At 36.3% G+C, this 23,066-nt stretch overlaps 1 protein-coding gene across 1 annotated transcript in view; it reads right to left on the minus strand.

Annotated features, from left to right (window-relative positions):
• The window catches only part of SYPL1 (synaptophysin like 1), a 31,358-nt gene that overhangs the window by 3,574 nt on the left and 4,718 nt on the right, over nucleotides 1-23,066 (minus strand). Inside the window, exons 2-3 of the mRNA XM_065938685.1 lie at nucleotides 5,321-5,442; nucleotides 3,910-4,117 (exon numbers count right to left, since the gene is read on the minus strand). Of these exons, the coding sequence (XP_065794757.1) occupies nucleotides 3,910-4,117; nucleotides 5,321-5,442 (330 nt within the window). The remainder of the gene's footprint in view (nucleotides 1-3,909; nucleotides 4,118-5,320; nucleotides 5,443-23,066) is intronic.

Genomic DNA, 23,066 nt, shown 5'->3' on the forward strand with positions numbered 1-23,066 from the left:
ATTAATAATGAATACTTAAAGATACAAAATTTCAAATCCTCCACCAAGGAAATCATGTTGAACTCTCAGTCCCCAGAAATGACATACTTTATAAAAACGGCCACAGTCAGCACAGCAAACACTGCTGTTCACTACTGTCAGGCCAGTGCCTGCGCTACAACGGTCATCCTCTGACACGGAGAAACAAAAGTTTTATAAAGCCCTCATCACAACCGTATCTAACTAAGCTAAGCCTCTCCCTCTTGGGATCAAATATCAGACTCTGTTATCACCAATAACTGTATACCTCCATAATCTCTGCTTTAATCACCCCTCTCAAATATTACCTCTCTTTCTAGCTCATTCTCTTTGGCATCCCAACCTTAAAACTCCTTTGACCCCACTGAGATCTACAATCTGATCTCCATTTCCCTCAACTTAGATTCTAAGGTTCTTCATCATAATCTCTTACATATACTCTCAATTCCCTTATCCTCCCCTGCTTTCTCATATTTCTGACAAACCTCTAATTTTAGTTAAATCTAATGCTCTATGATATGAACAGCAAGATGGTGAAAAGCACGCATCCAGGATGACTTGTCTCTTTTTAAATTTATGACTACAAAATTTTAAGAATGCTCATTAAGAACAACAACAAAATCTCTCTCAAAACACCCTGTCACTACCAGTTTTCTACTAAGTGTTTACTACTTATTATAGTTCAAGAATAGAAGTGAATTTTTAGTATTTTGGATAATTTCTTATTGAACTAGTAAGAAAAAATTTTACTCTCCTTAATCTATTTTGCTGGGGAACTAGAACTCTGTTGACCAGTACTGGCTATAAAAATCTAAGTAACGCTTTTTTAAAGTATGTATTTGGATAGTGTAAAGTGTAAGTTTCCATCTCCTTTGGTCTTCCTTTACATTAACAACCGAAGTGGGAACAATGTAAGATTTGTATCTTTTAATGATGTATTCTGAGCATTCAGGTATGCTCAAGACTATGAGTTCTCACTATGCAGCAAAAATCTCTCCAAGCTCAGAAATGGGTTTTGGAGCTTATCACAGAATTTTTTTTTAAAAATAAATGTGGTTAGTTTTAAATTACTTTTGCCGTTGACCTTTTAGTCATTTATCTCAGATAAATACCAGTGATCACATATGAGATATAGAAACTGTTACATATAGCTTGTCCACCTAGTCAAGCTGGCACTGAATAAACGCCTTGCATTAGCCAACTGAAACAATGACTCATCTTACAAGCATGGTGGCACAGTATTTGCATTTAAGCTCTCCACTGCTACTGCTCTTTAAAAAATGTGTATCAAAGAGAAAAGAATAGAAACATTAAGCATTTTGCACTGTGGGAGTACTCCCCTTTTTGCTGCTGTACTCTGCTGTATTTTGTGCTGTGGCAAATGTTTTCTAAGCACTTGCTAGAAAGAGCTGATAGTATGAGATTATCACATGTTAATTTCTTTCTGGGCTAAAGTTCATCATTTTGACCAATAGATGTCAAATCTTAATCTTAAGGTTTCTTCCTTCCAAATTCCTAATCAAAAAACCACAATTCTTTTTTCCTGATTATGCTCTTTATGTCCAAGCTATTAAAGGCTTAGGATGACATTTTTATATTTCAAAAGCAGGTTCTTTTCGGACAATGATGCATGAAGTAATCTTAGAATGAGGGGAAGTGGGAGAAATGAGGCCTCTGAAGACAGTCCATGTGACTCAGGACTCTAGCTAGTTCTACATGAACAAAGCCACCTGGAATTATGCAATGCACAACAAGCCTGTGGCAGCCCTAGTGCTTCCAATAAGAAGGATACAATTCATAACTGAGCTTTAGGATTTGGGATACCCTATCTTTCTTTGGTTTCATTTTATGGTATTTCTGATCCTCCACACAGCCTAGAACCCTTAAGCTCTCACTATTTAGCACAAAAATGTGCTGAATTTATTTAAAAACTAAATTTGATTTTAAAATGTCACAACTGAAATTCTCCTAGAGATATCTTAGCAGAGAATTGAGAACACTGATGAAATAGCACAAGTCATTAACAAATGGTACTTAAAAAAAATTCACGTCATGTTTGGCTATAGTTAAAATTTTAGGCATCACAAAAATTTTTTTTACATTTATATGGTTAAAGTAAAATCCAAAATTTAATTTAGAAGCTGGACGTTTACAAATAAGAAGTATCCATCATACATTGTATGAACAAAAAACCACTTATGGAACTAATTCTGGATTATGTCTCCATAGGACCATTATTATTTCTCTATATGATCACTCTGAGGTGGAAAATTATTTTTGACTTTTCTGAATGATACAACTAAATCAGTTTTATAGTTTTATTAGGCAGAAAAAGCCTCCTCCAAAGCAGATTTGAATGCTGCTTTAAAAACTGTCATATATCAAGGTGTGAAACAGATCACCAGCCCAGGTTGGATGCATGAGACAAGTGCTCGGACCTGGTGCACTGGGAAGACCCAGAGGGATGGGATGGGGAGGGAGGCGGGAGGGGGGATCAGGATGGGAACACATGTAAATCCATGGCTGATTCATGTCAATGTATGGCAAAAACCACTACAATATTGTAAAGTAATTAGCCTCCAACTAATAAAAATAAATGAAAAAAAAAACTCCATATTTTTAAGGCTTAATAAAATAAGAGAAATAAAAGATTCATTGCTAGATTTAACTTAAAATTTGTTGGGATAATGACCAGATGGCAAGAAATATCTTCATTTAGAATTTAATCTATAAAGAACTTTAACAAAATATAAATAAGGCTTGAAAAGTCCACAGAAGTAACAGATTACTAACATGAAATTTCTATTAAGTATTGCAAATTAAAATGGCTGATGTCTATCTTTTGAAAGTCACTTAACAACCAAGAAATGTTTTATAAAAATATCAGGTTTGAGAATTTCTTCTCAGATACATAAAATGAAATAAATATGATGGATAAAAAACTGTTTTATTACTTACTTACCATCTGCGTTCTTATGATCCAGGCAGCAAAAATTAAAAATAAATAAGTAGATAAATAAAGCCTGCTTATTCAATAATTTGACCTATCCTTTAAAGTAACTTCACAAATAATAAGTAGATGTGAGCAGTTACTGTTTTCTTAGGATATAAATGACCAGTATCACGAAAACATCTCTGTTGTCCCTTCAAAGCAGTAACACCAATACGGACTTCGTAGTTATTCTCTGGTAGTGGAGGTCTACTTTAAAACTACAGTTTATCTCTGGATTTGCCATCAATAATCTAGGGGAATTCTACTAACTAAATCTCAAGAGATTATTTTTATTTCTAGCTCAGTAGACCCTTAAGCCAAAGAAGGTATTAGGATTTCAAATCCAAATCCTTTGTTGCCATCTTAAAGATTCAGAATTAGCTCATGAATGCCACTAATGCCAAATTCTGTAATTTTTATAGAATTACCTTGGTCAGAATTTAAATTAAAGAATTTAAGAATATAGACCAGGTGTCAGGCATAAAGGGGATATCTCTGAGAAAAGAGAAAAAAGATAAAAAACAGGAAAACAGTTATGAGACTACTAGCATTGTTAGCAATTCTTCAAATCAAATACATTAATTTCTATTTAATTTCCCTGCTATTTGCAACCTAATATGCTTTGTCCCATATTAGAGTTCTTTCCAGGTTAAAATAGAGTTAGATACAAACAAACCTCTCTCTGTATAAGGAGTACAGAGGAAGTGTTGCAAACAGGCTACAAGAATTGGGTTAAACATGACAAGAGCAAGCATAAACTAGTGGCAGAAGTCAAGACATGGTGAAACTGGTTTATGCCAAGAGTTTTTTTCCCCAGTGTAAGAAAATCCATATTTAAATTCAAATGTAATATACACCTACATAAATTATTTTTGTATAAAAAGAAAGTGATTACTTACAGTCATGGGAAGCTTTCGATTATCACGATACAGGTTTGTGTAACCAACATAAAGCAGAAGAGCAGCAATGCAGTACAGGAAGACAAAGACTGCAAAAGTAACATAGAACTGCGCGGAAGAGGAGTAATCTCCAATAAGGACATAATTTTTCCAATCTACACGACAGACATTTACACCTTGAGGTGCCTGAAATGATGCCTCATTCAACCTATTTAAAAAAAGGCACAAACAGATTTATGAATTACTTGGACTCTTCTAACAGAAACACATAGGCAGAATATTTAAGTAAAATATACTCCCCAAATATATTAAAACACTTTCCTTTTAAAAAAAGTGAAAAATTCAAATATTTAAGTAAATTAAAATTTTCCTAAGTATATAAATCATATATTACACCTGATACTTGGCTTATGATAGACTGAATACAGACTGAATTAAACACTTTCACACCCAGAGAGTATCTTCCTGTAACAAAAACTTAGCAGATTAATACCACTGTTACAAAATGGTTTACAATTTGAGAAACTGTATTCCATTCTAGGAGGCAGAGTCTGTGTGACTAGCACCAGGAGAGTCAATTATAATGATTCACATTTTAACTCTCACTAATTAGCTAACTCCACAAAGTCTTTAATTTTCTCTATCTATAAATCACAAAAGCACTTATCACTAAAGATGCTATAACTTTATAAAAGAAGGACTGAGAGATAGAGAGGCAAAGACTGATTACCAAGCACCTGCTATCTGACATATCTTTAATGTAAGATTTTATTTAATCATCAAAGCAACCTTAAATGGTTTAAATTCACTGAACAGAAAAACTGAGTCTAGATTAAGTTAGTAGTCAGTAAGTGGGGAAAGAGTCACACCCTCACTTAAACACAGGGCAGATGGAGTAAACATTTAATGAATACTGAGGTCAAACAGAACAAAATAGCCATAAATATTCAGAAAATAAAGTTTTATGCTGCTGAAAGAAATATAGGAACTCTTCACTTTATATAAATCCATGTCTTAAAGCTATACATTGCACATTAGTAACTGTAAATACATGAGAAAGTTGGATTTTTCATAAGCTGTGTTTGCTTCTACAACATGGCTTCTCAAACTAAAGTAACAGAGCAGTCTTCTTTTGAAATTTCCAATCCACTGTGGGATGACAGAATAAAAGTGTCAAGGCAATGTCATATGAAAGTTTCTGAATGCTTACTGTCATTTTCTGTATTTATTTCATCACAGTTCAGGAAAACAGTCTGCAGATAGGCACTGGTCCACACACCATACTTTCAGTAGCAATGATCACTATTTACAAATGAGCATGAAATTTAAAATGTCTAACTCCCAAGATCAATAAGTTGTTGGGAAATCTTAATGAGTGAAAAGAGTTGTTAAACCCCAAAAGCAAACTTACCTGAATGGATAACCAAAAGTAGCTGTAATCGTTTTATTCTCAGCACCTTTATCACAAGACACTTGAATTTCTGTTTTGCCCTTAAAACCTCCACAGGTAGCAAAAGCAAAGATAGAAGCAATCTACACAAAGACCAAAGAAAGAAAAGAAAGAAGCATTACTCTACCTAAACATAGGTCATTAAAATCTTAAATACAGTGGCTATTAATGACTATTAAAAATTGGCTCACTAACATTCTTAGAATTCTTATTTACAAATGAAGATGGTGAAAAATATTTAAAAATGTATCTGCAACCTCTCTGACTTCCCAGTTTCATGCACTAGTCACCAACTTAATTATGAACACAGGCAGACCTTATTGTGTCTGTTACCTTCCTATGTACACTGCTTATATTATATAATTTCTTCTGTGACTGTTTTGGTTTGTCTCTGAAACAACAGAACCTTCATCTCACCCCAAAACCATGATACCATTATCATGCCACAACAACTAATACTTCCTTTCTTTCTTTTTTTCATTTGTTATTTGGCTCCGTCAGGTCTGAGTCACATCGTGTGGAATCTTTCATTGACGTGAACGGACTCTCTTGTGGCATGCAGGCTTCAGTAGTGGTGGCCCACTGGCTTAGTTGCTCTGTGACGTGTGGGATCTTAGTTCCTTGACCAAGGATTGCATCCTAGTTCCCTGACCAGGGATTGAACCCATGCCCCTGCATTGCAAGCCAGATTCTTAACCACTGGACCAGGGGGAAGTCCCAATGATTTCTTAATAGCAAGTCATGAGTTCAAATTTCCCAAGCTGATTCATGTTTTTTAATCCTAAGTATTTTTTTTCAGAGTCTGCACATTACATTTGTTTAATATAAAATTTGTTAAGTCATGGATTTCTCTCCATAGACCCACACTTCTTTCTCATTTATTATTGAAGAAACTAGGCCATTTGTCTTACAGAGATTTCCATATGGTGTTGTGTGGCATAATTCCTCTATCTGTATTTTCTAAAGAGGCTAGATTAAACTCTGGTTTGTGTTTTCTTTTCTTCACTTGTTTTGTCTCGTTTATTTGTGAGAATGCCAATTTTCAGTTGGCTCTCTTGCTATGATGTTAAGATGAATTAGTGGGTTCAGGTATTGTCAGCCTGATCTAGCCTTTAATTTCTCCATCAGACTTTCCTCTAGTGGTTTTAGCAGCTATTGATGGTCATGACTTGGTTCCATTATTTTATTAGAGGTTGGGAAATGTAGCATTCTGTCATTTCTTTGTTACCTGGAATTCTCCTGTGCAGAACTTTGTCACATAATCATTTTGGTTAACCTGAGGTATGGTTCATAGGAGGCAAACAGTATAAATGCTTGGTTCTTTCTTTATTTTTCTTAACCAATTTTTAGAATAGTAAACTAGCTTCTTAATATCTTCTGGATGTAACAACTGGATTATTTTTAGCATTATTGTAAATTAGGTTTCATATATTTTATGTTTTCCAACTGTTTGCCTTTATTTTTTTAATACTCAAATTGTCTTGTATTTAGCTAATGGTAGTCTCAAGTGGCTTTCCTTTTTTTCCCCCTTGACCCTTACAGTTTTGGATAGTTTACTTGTTTCCTGGACACAATATTTCAGGATAAGTTTGTACATTTCCTGCTTTAATTGTGGATTCAGCCAGTCTATTATCTCCAGGGAAACTTAGTTCCTTGAATGAGAAATATTTACTAATCACATTCTGGAAACTGGGGACCATACTTTTAAGATAAGGAATTTTTAAAAATTGTTTTAACTTGAGATATAGTTGACTTACAATTTCTGCTTTATAGCAAAGTGACTCAGTTATATACATAAATTTTTTTTTCCGTATTTTCCATTATGGTTTATCACAGAATATTGATTTTAGTTACCTGTGCTATATAATAGGATCTTGTTTACCCATTCCATGTATAATAGTTTGCAACTGCTAACTCCAGACTCCTTTCCCTCCCTCGGCAACTGCAAGTCTGTTCTCTTTGAGTCTGTTTCTGTTTCACAGATATGTTCATTTGTGTCATATTTTAGAGTCCACATATAAATTATATCATATGATATTTGTCTTTGTCTGACTTACTTTACTCAGTATGACAATGTTTAGATCTATCCATGTTACTGTTAATGGCATTTCATTCCTTTTTATAGCTGAGTAGTGCTCCACTGTACATTTATACCACGTCTTCTTATCCATTCATCTGTTGATGGATATGTAGGTTGTTTCCACGTCTTGGCTATTATGAACAGTGCTGCTGTGAAGACGAGGGTGCACGCCTCTTTTTGAATTATAGTTTTATCCAGATAAATGCCCAGCAATGAGATTGTTGGGTCATACAGCCACTCGGGAAAACTCCACACTGTTTTCCATAATGGCTGCACCAATTTATATTCCTACCAACAGTGTAAGAAGGTTCCCTTTTCTCTACACCCTCTCCAGCATTTGTTATTTATAGACTTAGGTAAAAAAAATTTTAATAATGAGAAAAGAAGCTGGCCATGTTAGCCATGCTAGCAGAAAGGAAGAATTCAACAAAGCAAGGCAAAGCAAGTGTGGGGTCCTTAGAAATAGTTTAGGATATTGGAGGGAAACTGTATTCCTTGCTATGAGGGGAAGATGAGAATCCAGATTGTCATAATGTGAGAAACACTTCAATTGTGTCATTATTTTGTACTCATAACAAGAAAAGTAATGTCCATTAAAAAAGAAAAGCAGCACAAAGAAGTTAGTAACTTCCCAAGGTTACAGAGCCAATAACTGCTAAGTCAAGATTCAAACCTGGGCAGTCTGGCTTCAGAGTTTGTTTTTAACCAGGATTTTATACTGCCTTTACCCTACCAAGCTTCAGTTTTCTAAAATGTTCAAAAAAAAGGAAAAAGGCAGTAGTAATAGTATTTACTGCATAGAGTTATTGTGAAGGTTGAATTTAAGACTCAATATAGTATTTAGCATATAGTAGCACATGCTGCGGAGAAGGCAATGGCAGCCCACTCCAGTACTCTTGCCTGGAAAATCCCATGGACGGAGGGCCTGGTGGGCTACAGTCCATGGGGTAGCGAAGAGTCAGATACCACTGAGCTACTTCACTTTCACTTTCATGCATTGGAGAAGGAAATGGCAACCCACTCCAGTATTCTTGCCTGGAGAATCCCAGGAACAGAGGAGCCTGGTGGGCTGCCGTCTATGGGGTCGCACAGAGTCGGACACAATTGAAGTGACTTAGCAGCAGCAGCTGCAACCTCTCTACAGATGTGATTTTATTTTCCTGAGTATAATATAGAAGTTAGTGTAACAGCCCATGTAACAACACATTTGCTCCTATTACAGTGTACCTACTAAATATTAGTATGAAATTCAAAGAGTCTGATCAATTAGTATCAAAATCAAAAGGGGATAAATTGAAACCCGAGGGTAACTATAAAGCCAAGAAACTACAAGCAGAAATGTTATTTCATGAGCTTATAAGGCCTCACTTGTGGCTATTTCCAGGTCTCAAAAAGTAGTTGGAGATTTGTTTTCCTTATTATACATATACTTAAAGAAATGTACGGATGCTTTCTTAAATGCAATCCAAACAGGGAAAAACCTGAAAGCATACTAAATATTGACAGGGAGTCAAATAAACTGTAACTCACTTCCACAAGAGAAGAGTATGCAGTCATTAAAATGCTGGGCAATATCTAATGATAGAGAAAAAGGTTCATTACATATAAAGTTTATTTAAACAATGCATTGGGCACGAGTCTATATCTGTGCAGATACAACATAATAATAAAACTAAAAAGGATATGCATCAAAATTTTAAGTGGTCACCTCTGAAAAGAAGACAAAAGATAATTTCTTTTTCTATTTGTATCTCATGAATTTTCTACAAAACAAAACAAAACAAACCCCAAGATATAGTGTAGTAACTAAAAGCTCAACCCTTCAGCAAATGCTGATGGCTCTATTTATGAAATATATTCAGAACTTGATAACTTTTCCCACCATCATCACAACATCCTCATCTAAGCCACTATTACTTCTTGCCTGAATTATATGCTAACAGTCTTCTAAGTTGATCCTCTTACTTCAGTCCCTGCCTCTTCTTCAATCTGTTTTCCACATCAGCCAGGGCCATCTTTTAAAAATATAAGGCAGAAAACTTTATCATCTGCTCAAAACTCTCCACTGGCTTCTGAATTCTCTCCAAATACAACATTTATATAATGGTCTACAAGATCCTTTCCTCCTTTAATACTTCTGATCTCATGCAGCTACTTTTTCCCTTGCCAAACCTCTTTACACAAATGTTCTCCCTGTTATTCTTTAAAGACATGGGATAAACTCCTTCAGAACCTTTGTACTGACTATTCCCTCTGCTTGGAATACATAGTTAGCTTCCTACTTCACAGCTCCCTGTTCCAATGTGACCTTATCAGAAAAGCCTTTTCCTAACCACACTATGTTAAATAACAGTGCCCTTCCCACTATGCGCTATCAGTTCTCTTTATTTGTACTGATCTATTTTTCCTCCATTGTAATGAACAGTGCCTGACAGTACTTCATTATTTGTCCATTTTTCTCTACAATGTAAACTCAAAGACAGCAGGCACTGTTTTGCTCAAGGTCACACACATCTAGCAAATAGATGGAATTCAGTGCAAGTTTGATATCAAAACCTATCCTATACTGTTGAACACTGACATAATGCCTCCCATGGATTAATCCAGGGCCTTGAATTAGGCCACCCATAATCAGGATCATAACTATCCAAGGAATTTTTTTTCCATGAAGAAAGAGATATATGAAAAGGAATTTAGTTATAGATAAGAAGAGTCTGGTATAATGTCCACACATAGTTTGGTATCTTTAGTTAAGAGTTAAAAAATTAAGAAAGAAGAATACTATTTCAGCATAAATATATATGAATATACAGTGAGAACACAAGGCCAGGAAATGAGTCCTGGGTATATATCCATAATTTGAATTAGAAAAAAGAAACAGGACATACACAACTGAATCAATAGAATAAAGAGGCCAGAAGCAGACTAGTGTGTAGAGACAAATTGTACCTAACAGAGCTGGCTTTACAGGGCTCTAGAAGACTCTACACATAGACATCACCAGATGGTCAACACCGAAATCAGACTGATTATATTCTTTGCAGCCAAAGATGGAGAAGCCCTATACAGTCAGCAAAAACAAGATCGGGAGCTGATTGTGGCTCAGATCATGAACTCCTTATTGCCAAATTCAGACTTAAACTGAAGAAAGTACGGAAAACCACTAGACCATTCAGGTATGACCTAAATCAAATCCCTTATGACTATACAGTGGAAGTGAGAAATAGATTTAAGGGACTAGATCTGATAGACAGAGAGCCTGATGAACTATGGATGGAGGTTCATGACATTGTACAGGAGACGGGGATCAAGATCATCCCCATGGAAAAGAAATACAAAAAGGCAAAATGGCTGTTTGACGAGGCCTTACAAATAGCTATGAAATGAAGAGAAGCAAAAAGCAAAGGAGAATAGGAAAGATATTCCCATTTGAATGCAGAGTTCCAAAGAATAGCCAGGAGAGATAAGAAAGCCTTCCTCAGCAATCAATGCAAAGAAATAGAGCAAAACAACAGAATGGGAAAGACCAGAGATCTCTTCAAAAAAATTAGAGATACCAAGGGAACATTTTATGCAAAAATGGGCTCAATAAAGGACAGAAATGGTATGGACCTAACAGAAGCAGAAGATATTAAGAAGAGGTGGCAAGAATACACAGAAGAACTGTACAAAAAAGATCTTCACGACCCAGATAATCACAATTGTGTGATCACTCACCTAGAGCCAGACATCCTGGAATGTGAAGTCAAGTGGGCCTTAGAAAGATCACTACGAACAGAGCTAGTGGATGTGATGGAATTCCAGGTGAGCTATTTCAAATCCTGAAAGATGATGCTGTGAAAGTGCTGCACTCAATATGCCAGCAAATTTGGAAAACTCAGCAGTGGCCACAGGACTGGAAAAGGTCAGTTTTCATTCCAATCCCAAAGAAAGGCAATCCCAAAGAATGCTCAAACTACTGCACAATTGCACTCATCTCACACACTAGTAAGGTAATGCTCAAAATTCTCCAAGTCAGGCTTCAGCAATATGTGAACCGAGAACTTCAGATGTTCAGGCTGGTTTTAGAAAAGGCAGAGGAACCAGAGATCAAATTGCCAATATCTGCTGGATCATCAAAAAAGCAACAGAGTTCCAGAAAAACATCTACTTCTGCTTTATTGACTATGCCAAAGCCTTTGACTGTGTGGATCACAATAAACTGTGGAAAATTCTGAAAGAGATGGGAATACCAGACCACCTGACCCACCTCTTGAGAAACCTATATTCAGGTCAGGAAGCAACAGTTAGAATTGGACGTGGACCAACAGACTGGTTCCAAATAGGAAAAGGAGTACGTCAAGGCTGTATACTGTAACCCTGCTTATTTAACTTCTATGCAGAGTACATCATGAGAAACACTGGGCTGGAAGAAGCACAAGCTGGAATCAAGATTGCCAGGAGAAATATCAATAATCTCAGATATGCAGATGACACCACCCTTATGGCAGAAAGTGAAGAGGAACTATAAAGTGAAAGAGGAGAGTGAAAAAGTTGGGTTAAAACGCAACATTCAAAAAACTAAGATCATGGCATCTGGTCCCATCACTTCATGGGAAATAGATGGGGAAACAGCAGAAGCAGTGTCAGACTTTATTTTTTTGGGCTCCAAAATCACTGGAGATGGTGACTGCAGCCATGAAATTAAAAGACACTTAGTCCTTAGAAGGAAAGTTACGACCAACCTAGATAGCATATTAAAAAACAGAGACATTACTTTGCCAACAAAGGTCTGTCTAGTCAAGGCTATGGTTTTCCCAGTGGTCATGTATGGATGTGAGAGCTGGACTGTGAAGAAAGCTGAGCTCCAAAGAATTGATGCTTTTGAACTGTGGTGTTCAAGAAGACTCTTGAGAGTCACTTGAACTGCAAGGAGATCCAACCAGTCCATCCTAAAGGAGATCAGTCCTGGGTGTTCATTGGAAGGACTGATGCTGAAGGTGAAACTCCAATACTTTGTCCACCTCATGTGAAGAGTTGACTCATTGGAAAAGACGTTGATGCTAGGAGGGATTGGGGGCAGGAAGAGAAGGGGACGACAGAGGATGAGATGGCTGGATGGCATCACTGACTCGATGGACATGAGTTTGAGTAAACTCCAGAAGTTGGTGATGGACAGGGAGGCCTGGCATGCTGCGATTCATGGGGTTGCAATGAGTCGGACACGACTGAGAGACTGAACTGAACTGAACTGACCCCACTTAAATGTGGATAGAACAGTGACTTGCTTCTAGTGAACAGAATACGGTAGAAGGAATGGGATGTCCTTTATGAGATTAGGTAATAAAGAGACTACGATTTTTGTCTTCATTTCTCACTCCTTTGAATCATCTGATTTGGGGGACACTACAAACCATTAGAAAGTATTTGCAAAAATGTTACAAATGGTTAGTATTTACTAACATACAGATCTAGGACAGGCTCTTGCTCATGCATACTGCATGACAAGTGTAAGAACGGTCACAGTAATATTGTTTATAATATCAGAATATGGGGAGAGGGGAAGCAACAAGAAAGCAGACAAAATACATTGGTATACAGTACTTACAATGAGAACTTACACAGCAATGAAGCCATACAACTGTAGCTACCTATGTCAACAAGGATGAACTGTAGAAACCTAATGTCATTCTTTTAAAAGCTCTGTTTACCTGGAGAAGGGAATGGCTACCCATTCCAATATTCTTGCCTGGAGAATTCCAGGGACAGAGGAGCCTAGTGGGCTACAGTCCATGGGATCACAAAGAGTTGGGCAGGAATGAGCAAGTAACACTTCTTGTGTACATCACTCCTGCCACTATCTTAGTTCAAGTCCTCACCATTTTTCCCTTGGACTAACCCAACAGACTCCTCACTTTTACACTCATTCTCAATGCCATCCATCTTTTACTGTGGGCTCTAGAGCTGCAGTGTCCATTAAGGTGCCATAAGCCATGTGTGGCTACTGAGCACTTTAAAAATGGCTAGCCTGACCTGAGATGGTTGTACATGTAAAATATACCATGGTTTATGAAGAGTTAGTACAAAAAAAAGAATGTAAAATATCTCATCAATAACTGTTTATACTGATTACTTGTCAAAACAATAATATTTTGGATATATTGGGTTAAATAAAATGTATTATTAAAATTAACCTCCCCTGTTTCTTACTTTTTTAGTGTGGCTAGTAGAATGCTTAAAATTACTCTATGGCTGGCATTTGTAGTCTGCACTGTGCTTCTATGGTATAGCGCTGTTTAGAGTGATGTCACACTGATACAAAATCAAAATCTGGTCATATCATTCCCATGGTTAAGAGATTTCCTGAATGGCTTTCCAGATATAAATTTATATAAAGAAAACATATAAAGCCCAAAGTTCTTAATTTGGCATAAGAGGTAGGGCTGAGAGGCACAGCCTCAACATTATCTTTCTAGATTTATATGCTGTACTCCGTGCAAGGGCCTATACAATTGCACTGTATACTTACTGTTCCTGAAACACACCAAGTATTTATGTCTTGAATGTATGTGTTTTTTCTGCCAGGATTTCCCCCTCTGTCCCCACCCTGCATCTCGAACAAGCTCATCCATTAAGGCCCTGTCCAATTCCTTGTGGTAGAAATATTATGACTCCTTGGCTGCCACAGACTTAAGTTCATTACTTCTGTTAGAGGCATTTTTCTTGTGTATCTTGCTCATTTAAAAAAAAAGAAACAAAAAAATCCAAAATAATAAAAACTAGTTTCCCACTTAGGACAAAAATTGGTAAATAAATGGCACACTGTACCGTAGCTTATTGTTTTTAAGATTATTGCCTTTACCTCTCCCTTGGCAGACTGTTGTATCTTTGCATTTGTCCTTATTCAGGGTTTTCAGTGTTTACCTGCACAGGAACACTTCTATCTTCCTTATCCAGAGCAGACTTTACTAGATTCCAACACAATACATTCTTTAAGCCTATAACTATTGTTAATATAGTTTTATTTGTTTTAAATTTTTTAAACTTACCACAAGGAGATATTAAAAGCAGAAAAACATTTTGAGGCATTGAACACCACCTCCCTTCCTCTGCCCATTTGGTATCAAGACGGGTTAACTAATCAATGGAAATCTAGGAAACTAATCTTACAGGGAAAGGGGTATGCTTGTATTTCTCCAGATGGATCCAATGAACTCACATGGCTTCCTCTTCGGAAGATTCGACCTAAGGGGGCCCTCAGCATTCAAACTAGAGACGAAACAACAAAAACCCCAGGAGGAAGAAATCCCAGTACAAGCCATGGCGGCTTTAAAAATTTCCAAAAAACACCACACTTGACGTCATCGACCGTATGATCTCCCTATTTGGGGACAGATAAAAACCCTTACTAATCAGGCTGAAAATCTGATTTCTCAACAGGGAATGCCTCAGAATCCTGAAAATATTTTTGTCGCTATGCTTGCTGTGCTTGCTTTTGCTTCCCCCGCTCGGGCTGACTTGATTGATCACACTTACTGGGCTTATATACCTAACACCCCTTTTATTGTAGGTTGTAGAATGGGCAGATATAGGACCAATCGTATCCACTAATGACTCAACACATATGCCCCCTCCTTGGAGCTTGGAGGGGCCCTCTCATCCTGAGGAAGAATGAAGACTAATTAACATGTCTCTAGGCGATGAAATCCTTCCTTTATACATGGGCCCAACGAAATTATGTATTAATGTTAGTCGACAAACATGGGCTTTCATCCTGCCTCTGAAAATGAACTTCCACACATTGCTTGGACTGTTTACTGCCCTGTCCTTTTATGAAAACCATGTCAATACTACCAAAACTCTAGGAAAAGGACAAAAGTTAGAATATAAGGGGTTTACTTATAAAGACTTTAAATATACTCCTGTTTATTGAGATAGATGTCAAGCTAAATCACGGAAATTAATGTTTGTGGTCAACTACACCATTGTTGATTGGGGACCCCATGGTATATGGCTATCTAACTGCTCAGATGATATTAACAGTACTATACATGATTATGTTACTCAAGTAGCATAGAAGATTACCAACAGTTCAATGAAATGCTTCCATGAAAAGGACTCCTTCGCTGGCTTGACAGCAAAATGGCACTTTGTCACCCTCAAATCATCTTCAATAAACGAACTGTGCCTAAACAATGAAACATCTGAAAACTTGCTGCAAGTACTGAAAAACTTGAAACTTGGACTAGATATTTCACAGAGACCAGTTATAATCATAGTAATTATTCCTTTTGTTATAATCATATATTTTATACAAGCTTGGGTTCCCCTTTCTTTTGTTACAGCTATAGAAAACTTACAATTTAATAGACTTTACGTTCTGTGACCTGTATAGATTGCATATTGTATACTTGTCTTAATTCCTCTATTTCTCTAAAAAACGAATCCCTTTCGATTCTTTGATCTGGACATAGTTTATGGTTACCAGTAGATCCCCAACGACCCTGAGAAGAGGGTCGTTGACAGGAATTGCTTGACAATTGCTTGACAATTCCATGACAGGAATTGCTTCCCGGTTACTCACTAAATTATTCCAATGATCTAAGCAATTCATTGGATGGTTAATTCTTGACATTTTGGGGGTTAATAGCCATTTGCACCACTGCTGCTATTGCAGACATTGCTTTACAAACTTCAAACACAAAACTTTATTCAAAATTGGACTAAAGATGCTCATACTATTTGGGCCACTCAGGCTCAGATAGATAAAGAAGTTTAAGGTAAAACTCAGAAATTAAAAACAGCCATCCAATGGGTTGGAGATCAATTAATAGATGTACAAAAACAAGTGATACTAAAATATGATTGGAATTCTACTCAATTTTGTGTTCCTCTGGTTCAATTCAATCATAGTGCCTACAACTGGGAACAAATCAAATTTCATTTATAAAACACGCAAGATAATGCCTCTCTGAATGTACAATTATTATGAGAAGAAATCTTTGAAACCTTTTCTGAAAGTCTGCCCTCTTCCACTAATTTGGACACTTTAGCTGAACAACTAGCTGATCAATTATCTGGGCTAGACCCATGCGGAGGGTTTCAGAGCATTACTCACAGCATCCGGTCTGGAACTATAACTTTGGTGATTGTCTTGATAGTTATATTTGTTGTTTACCATTGCCTTTATGGAAAAATTGTTAAAACTAAACAAACTCAAATGGTCAAGACCCTTTTTACAAATAAATTAATAAGGGGGAATTGTCAGGGAACGTTTAACAGGAGGATTCCTGCATGCTGTTTCTCATAAATCCTCTGTTCCTTATCAGCTCCTGGCAACAGGAACGAGTGGAACAGAACGCTGCTCCCAGGACTGAGGTCATAGGATGAAACACATGCATGAATCTCCTTCGGTAAACATTCTCCTTACAAGAACACTGCTTAGTCTCAATCCTCTTTCTTGAGTTGTGGACTGTCTCCTGACCTTATGACCATTGTTAATCCCTTGTTCCCTTGATAATGGTTGCTGTATGTTTGGTTTTCTGATCTTTATCACTGTCAAAAGAAATCCCTTGTCCAACAGCCTATATATACTCACAGAAAGATCATTAAAGCACCCTTGCTCCAACAGTGGCTTGGGTCCCCGTGTCTGTCTGTCTGTCTGTCTGTCTGTCTCTCTCTCTCTCCTGCCCTCTGGCTAATTCTCTGGAGCGTGGAAACCCGCCAAGCTCACTCTCCTGCTGCCCGGGCTTTCAAGACCTCCTCGAGAGGACGCCCTGTGCCTTCGTGAGTGGTGCAAGCCCTGTTCTAGGGTTTTATTGGTTCTCTGCATAAACCAGGGAATATTAGCTTCTTTCTCTCCTTCACCTTCTTATCATTGATTCCGGACCACCAGGTTCTGACCCATTAAAGGACCACAACACTTACCCAGCTGAAGGCCTGACATACACTAAATGCTCACTAAATAACTGCTTAACTAAAGGGGAAAAAAAAATCAGTACTCAATAATGTACAAATAAAACCGTATTTCAAGTCTTACATACTCATCATTTCAAGTTTGTCATTTTGTTATGAGGATAAATAAATCTCATGTTTGCCACTTTGGTTTTTATCTTATGGGAAAAAAGGGATGAGGTACACACTTTTTACTAAATGAAATACAAACAATCTGAGGGTAAGCTATCCAACCATCTCACCCTTCCCTGTATTATACTAGTACTTTGATTTCAATTAGAACTTAATATACTGGCAGCCCACGGGTGAAACTTGACCTGAAAACAGATTTATGGTCTTCCCAGTATTCATGAAAAATGTGACTCTGTTGTCAGTATTTTATTATCAGCGTGCTGCACACAAAAATTTGATTTCCGCATGGGAATGGGGAAATGAAAGTTATGGCAACATCAGACCTATATTCCCATAAAGTGACAGTCCCATGGAAATGAGTGACAGATGACACTTAAGAAATGGTATATGCTTTTCAGGTTGCTGTCACTTTCTATCATCTTTCCACCCCTCAGAATGCATGTTAGTTACCAGCAATCAATGAATTATATTATTCTTTCTTCTTCCAAACAGCTTGCTATACTCATTTACTTTATGAGGGGTTTCAATAAGCATTTCAGTTTGTACTTCTAGTCTAAAATGAGTAGTAGTGGTATGCTGATTTACATTTCCTTGCCACTTAGGAAACTAATCCCACCCCCCACCCCGACTTTATCCCATTAAGAATGACTGAAACCGCTGACATGAAATTCCACTTGCAATGACCAAGAATCCAGGCACAGGATGAGAGCAAGCTTCTGTTCAGGTCAAAAGGTCCCATATTCACGAGGACAGTCTTAAGTTCCACTTACCTCTCTGCCCACTGGACCCACATTAGAGACATGATAGACGCCTCACTGATTTAGATATTTGTAACTCATACATACTTCAGACTGGCCCTCTAGAATATGACTCTCTAGAGTAGACTGGAGTACTCAATTTAACTGGTGTACAAGAAGAAAATGTGTCTATTTATATCTACTCTTAGACTTAAACAGGAAGTAAAGCTTCATTAAATTTAATATACTGCTGAAACCCATGTTGGGCCTGTATGTCAGAGTCAGATGTTGGGACAGTGTGTGGGGTATCCTGAAGGTAAAGGAGTCCCATAACATAGGACAAACAGTGATACCATCAGCTATTCTTCTACTTCAGAGTTCATGTATCATAATGTGAGTGTTCATGGCTAAGTGACTTTATAGAATAAATTATTTACTTTTAACCAAACCAACCTTCACAACATGGACTGGTGGCTTAAAAATGTCTTCATGGAAACTACTCAGTGACAATACAAAAACTCATGTCCAAGAACACTAATACTCTTTGTGAACTGATTTCATCAGCCACATGACCAGGTTAAAAAAAGATTCTACTTAATCAGAAAAAGTTGAGAGAAAAAAGTTATTAGACAAATACCTGAAATAAAGGTTGTTTTTTAAATTTGAATGAAATTTAACAAGAGTATATAATATGCCTTAATATAACAACAGTAAAACATGCATCTGGGGCTTTGTGTATAAAAATTTATAATGATAATCAGTCAGAGTCCCAGTTCCAGCTCCTACTTCCAGACACTGCACAGCTCACAGAAGATTCTACTGGCGAACATTGGTACTCATCTAATTTATGGATATCTTTTACATGTTTTTAGTTGCAGGGTCCTCTCTGCTATTTCGTTTCATGATTGACCTGTTCAGGAAAATTATATAATTGAAATCTTCAGAAACAGACCTAAAAGTATACTGTAAATGAGGGCTTATGTCCCAAATCAATGCATGCTGTTTTACTAAATCAAATGACCATTCAGTACTTTAGATGAACTATCATAGCATGTCTGCTTTTACAGTCAGCCAGATTAGATGCCTAGAGCCAAGGTACTGATTTTTCTAAGCCAAGGTCTGAAGTATTTATTAAAGATATTAATTTTTAAGAAACATTTTGTTACTGATGTTGATATTTCAGTTTATTTCCACTGTGCACTGAGCAGTAAAGTCAGTTTCAAAGTGCTTCAATTTCACTTTTCTATTATTTCCATCTTTTTGAAAAGTACAATCACAGAAAGTTCTAAGTAGCCTCCTAGTAGTTTCCATAAACCGTAAGAATTTGAGCTATGAGAAGTAAACCTGAGTTCCTGTTGAAATAAATAGCTAGATGCTTTTTGCTAACTCTTAATTACTACATGTTGTAAACATCTCTATGTCACCTTTATTCTTAGACAATTTTTTTGCTGAATATGGAACTAGAAATCTCCGAGGAACCAAAATATACCTATTTTAAAATAATTTCAGACTGTTCTATTATTTTTATGTCTTTTGGAGTGAATCAGTATTCCGACTCTTGATCTGAATGGCTGTCTTGAAATGAGTCGGTCACTTCACAGAAAACTGAGTATCTGTTACCACTGATATAATCTGAGCTTTTAAGTGAACTAGTTTTTTCATGTGTTTCAGGACATTTGATACAGGCTCAACTTGAGTATGTTATTTCCTCCTTTTCCATCTTGGTCTAGTGGTTTTATAAGTAATCTCCCTGCTCAGAAGTTTTATAGTCATTTCTAATTCCCTACTTTGCAAACACTGTATCTATATTTTGGGACCCCAAACTACTGACATAGGAGAATACTCAAGTTATCACAAATCCAGACCTTAAGCAGGTAGACTGATTCAAGTCTTTGTTAGTACTTTAAGTACTCTATCCATGGAAGTTATAAATCCAAGAAATAGGTTGAAGCTTTTTCTCAGATTTATTTCCCAGATCCAAGAATAGTCCTTCTCCCACCCATATTTCTGTTCCATTGCTGGTCCCCAACGACAATTACCCTGTATTAGAAAAGCAATTCTCAGTGGGTCTGTGGATCCCACGGAGTACCCAAGACTCTTTCAAGGGGTCTATGAGGTCAAAAATATTTTCACAGTATTATTACAACATCATTTGCTCTTTACCCTATGTTGACATTTGTGCTGATCGACACAAAAGCACTGATGGGTAAAACTGCTAGGCTTCAGTAAGAATGAAGATCATTAGTTCAGTAAGAACTAACAGCATCAAACTGTTAGTTCGTTGCCATGCACTTGCAGTTAATGAGAAAAGCCAGTTTTACTTGAAAGTGTCTTTGATGAAACAGAAAAATTATTACTTTTATTAAATCCTGACTCTTGAGTCTTCTTAAAATTCTGTGGGATGAAACAAGATGTGCAAATACTTTTACTACTGAAAAGACAAGCCAAGAACTGCGAGTAAATATTTGCAAACTATGCAAGTGACAAGGGTTTAATTTCCAAAATATATGAACTGCTCACACAACTCCATAACAAAAAATAAACTAATCAAAAATGGGCAGAAGACCTAAATAGACATTTCTCCAAAGAAGACATATAGATGGCCAATAGATACCTGACAAGGTGTTCAGCTTCACTGATTATCAGGGAACTGCAAATAATGTTGTATCACCTCACACCAGTCAGGATGGCAGTCATCAAAAAGTCTACAAATAATAAATGCTGGAGAGAATGTGGAGAAAAGGCAATCCTCTTATATTATTGGTGGGAATGTAAACTGGTGCAGTCACAGAAAACAGCATGGAGGTTCTTTAAAAAAACTAAAAACAGAGTTGCCATAGGATCTGGCAATCCCACTCTTAAGTATGTACCTGGAGAAAACTCGAATTTGAAAATGCTCCAATGCTCGTAGCAGCACCATTTACATAGCCAAGATATGGAAGCAACCTAAATGTTCATTGACAGATGAATGGATAAAGATGTAGTCTATAAATAGAATGGAATTCTACTCAGCCATAAAAAAGAATGAAATAATGCCATTTGCAGCAACTTGGATAGACCTAGAGATTATCAGACTAAATGAAGTAAGTCAGAAAGAGAAAGACAAATATCATAAGGTATCACTTATATGGGGAATCTAAAAGTATGATACAAATAAACACAAAAAACAGAGAGAGACTCACAGCCATAGAAAACAAACTTATAGTTACCAAAGAAGAGGCAGGGAGAAATAAATTAAGAGTTTGGGATTAGCAGATACACACTACTATAGGAAACATAAACAACAAGGTCCTACTGTATAGCACGGGGAACTATAATATACTGTAATAAACTACAATGGAAATGAAAAAGAATATATGTATGTATATGTATGAATCACTTTGCTGTACACCAGAAACTAAAACAACACTGTAAATTAACTATAGTACTTCAGTCACAAATGAACAAACAAAAATCACTTTTACTGCATACCGAAATACAATGGTTGCCTCCAGGGAGAGCATTTAAGCAACTGAGTTGTTCCCTGAAATAGTCACTTTTTTCGTTGAATACTATTTTTACTTGAAAGAATGAGTAATAGACAAAATATAGTTATTCTGACTCAGATATCTGTCAGAGCTTTTTTTTTCTTAAATGAATAAAATAAGCCTTTCACTTTAAGAAAAACCAGCAGCATTTGTCACTGATGTAATCTAACTTTCAAGTGATTATTTTAAAATAAAAAAAATTTTTTTAAATCTCAGCTTAAATTTCTAATATGGTAAATACTAACTGATATAACTTATATACACAAAAGTTCTTTGGGGTGCTCAATATTTAGGTGTTTAAAGGGGTTCTGAGACCAGTGTTTGAGGACACTTTATTATAAGAAAGCATTGCTCTGTTACCTTAAATTTCCCTTTAATGTTTTATCAGAGATTGTTATTTGTGTGAGGTAAGTGCATTTTGTGTATATGTTTGTGCATTCTAAAAGCATTGACTATATATATGTACATATATATATATACACACACAACATAAACATATATATAGTCTATGGAAAAAACATCTTGTATATCCCATGAGAGTGTTAAAAGTAAATACTGAAAGATTCCAGGTAGAAGAAACAGAGAGCAAAGGCATGGGGTAAGTCAGTCAGTCTATTACAAGTTTTACATGTACAGAGAGATCTGTTAGGCACAAAATACCATTTGAAATCCTTTTTTTTTTTTCCCTTTCCATAATAGAGGGAAAAAGTGAACACAAATGGCAAGGTTAAGAGAAAGATAAGTTTCTTAAAAAGCAGTCAGTGTCATAGACTGATAGCCTAAAAATTTAAATATTAAGCAAATGGAAGAAACAAACATCAGCCTAAGTATGCCTCATCCCCTGTACTCTGTAATACAATCTGTATTTTCTGTGGTGTTCCTCTGTGCTACATTATAAACTACAAAATTACAATAAAACATGGTTCTGTTTGCAAAAATCTTACTAGTCTACTTGGGATGATTCTTGTATATAAACTAGCACATATTTCTGAAAGTATGCTGTTTAAACAAATTGATACATACATATATATATATATATATATATATATGTATATATATATATATATATATGCATGGTAGCTGCAGTTTAGAAGCAAAGTAGAAATGCTTCTGCTTTGGCAACTGGATTTTTATCCTGTCAGTAAATATTTACTGGGCACTTGCCTTCATGTCTCTGAGGCCTTCAGATTTGTAATCCCTTGAAAGTTACATATTATCAGATTGTATCTTAGTCTAACATCTTCTAGAATCTTGTTAAACATAAACTGAGTTGGAGAATTATTCTGATAGCAATATTT

This window comes from Muntiacus reevesi, chromosome 6, assembly GCF_963930625.1.
Source record: "Muntiacus reevesi chromosome 6, mMunRee1.1, whole genome shotgun sequence".
Lineage (NCBI taxonomy): Eukaryota > Metazoa > Chordata > Mammalia > Artiodactyla > Cervidae > Muntiacus > Muntiacus reevesi.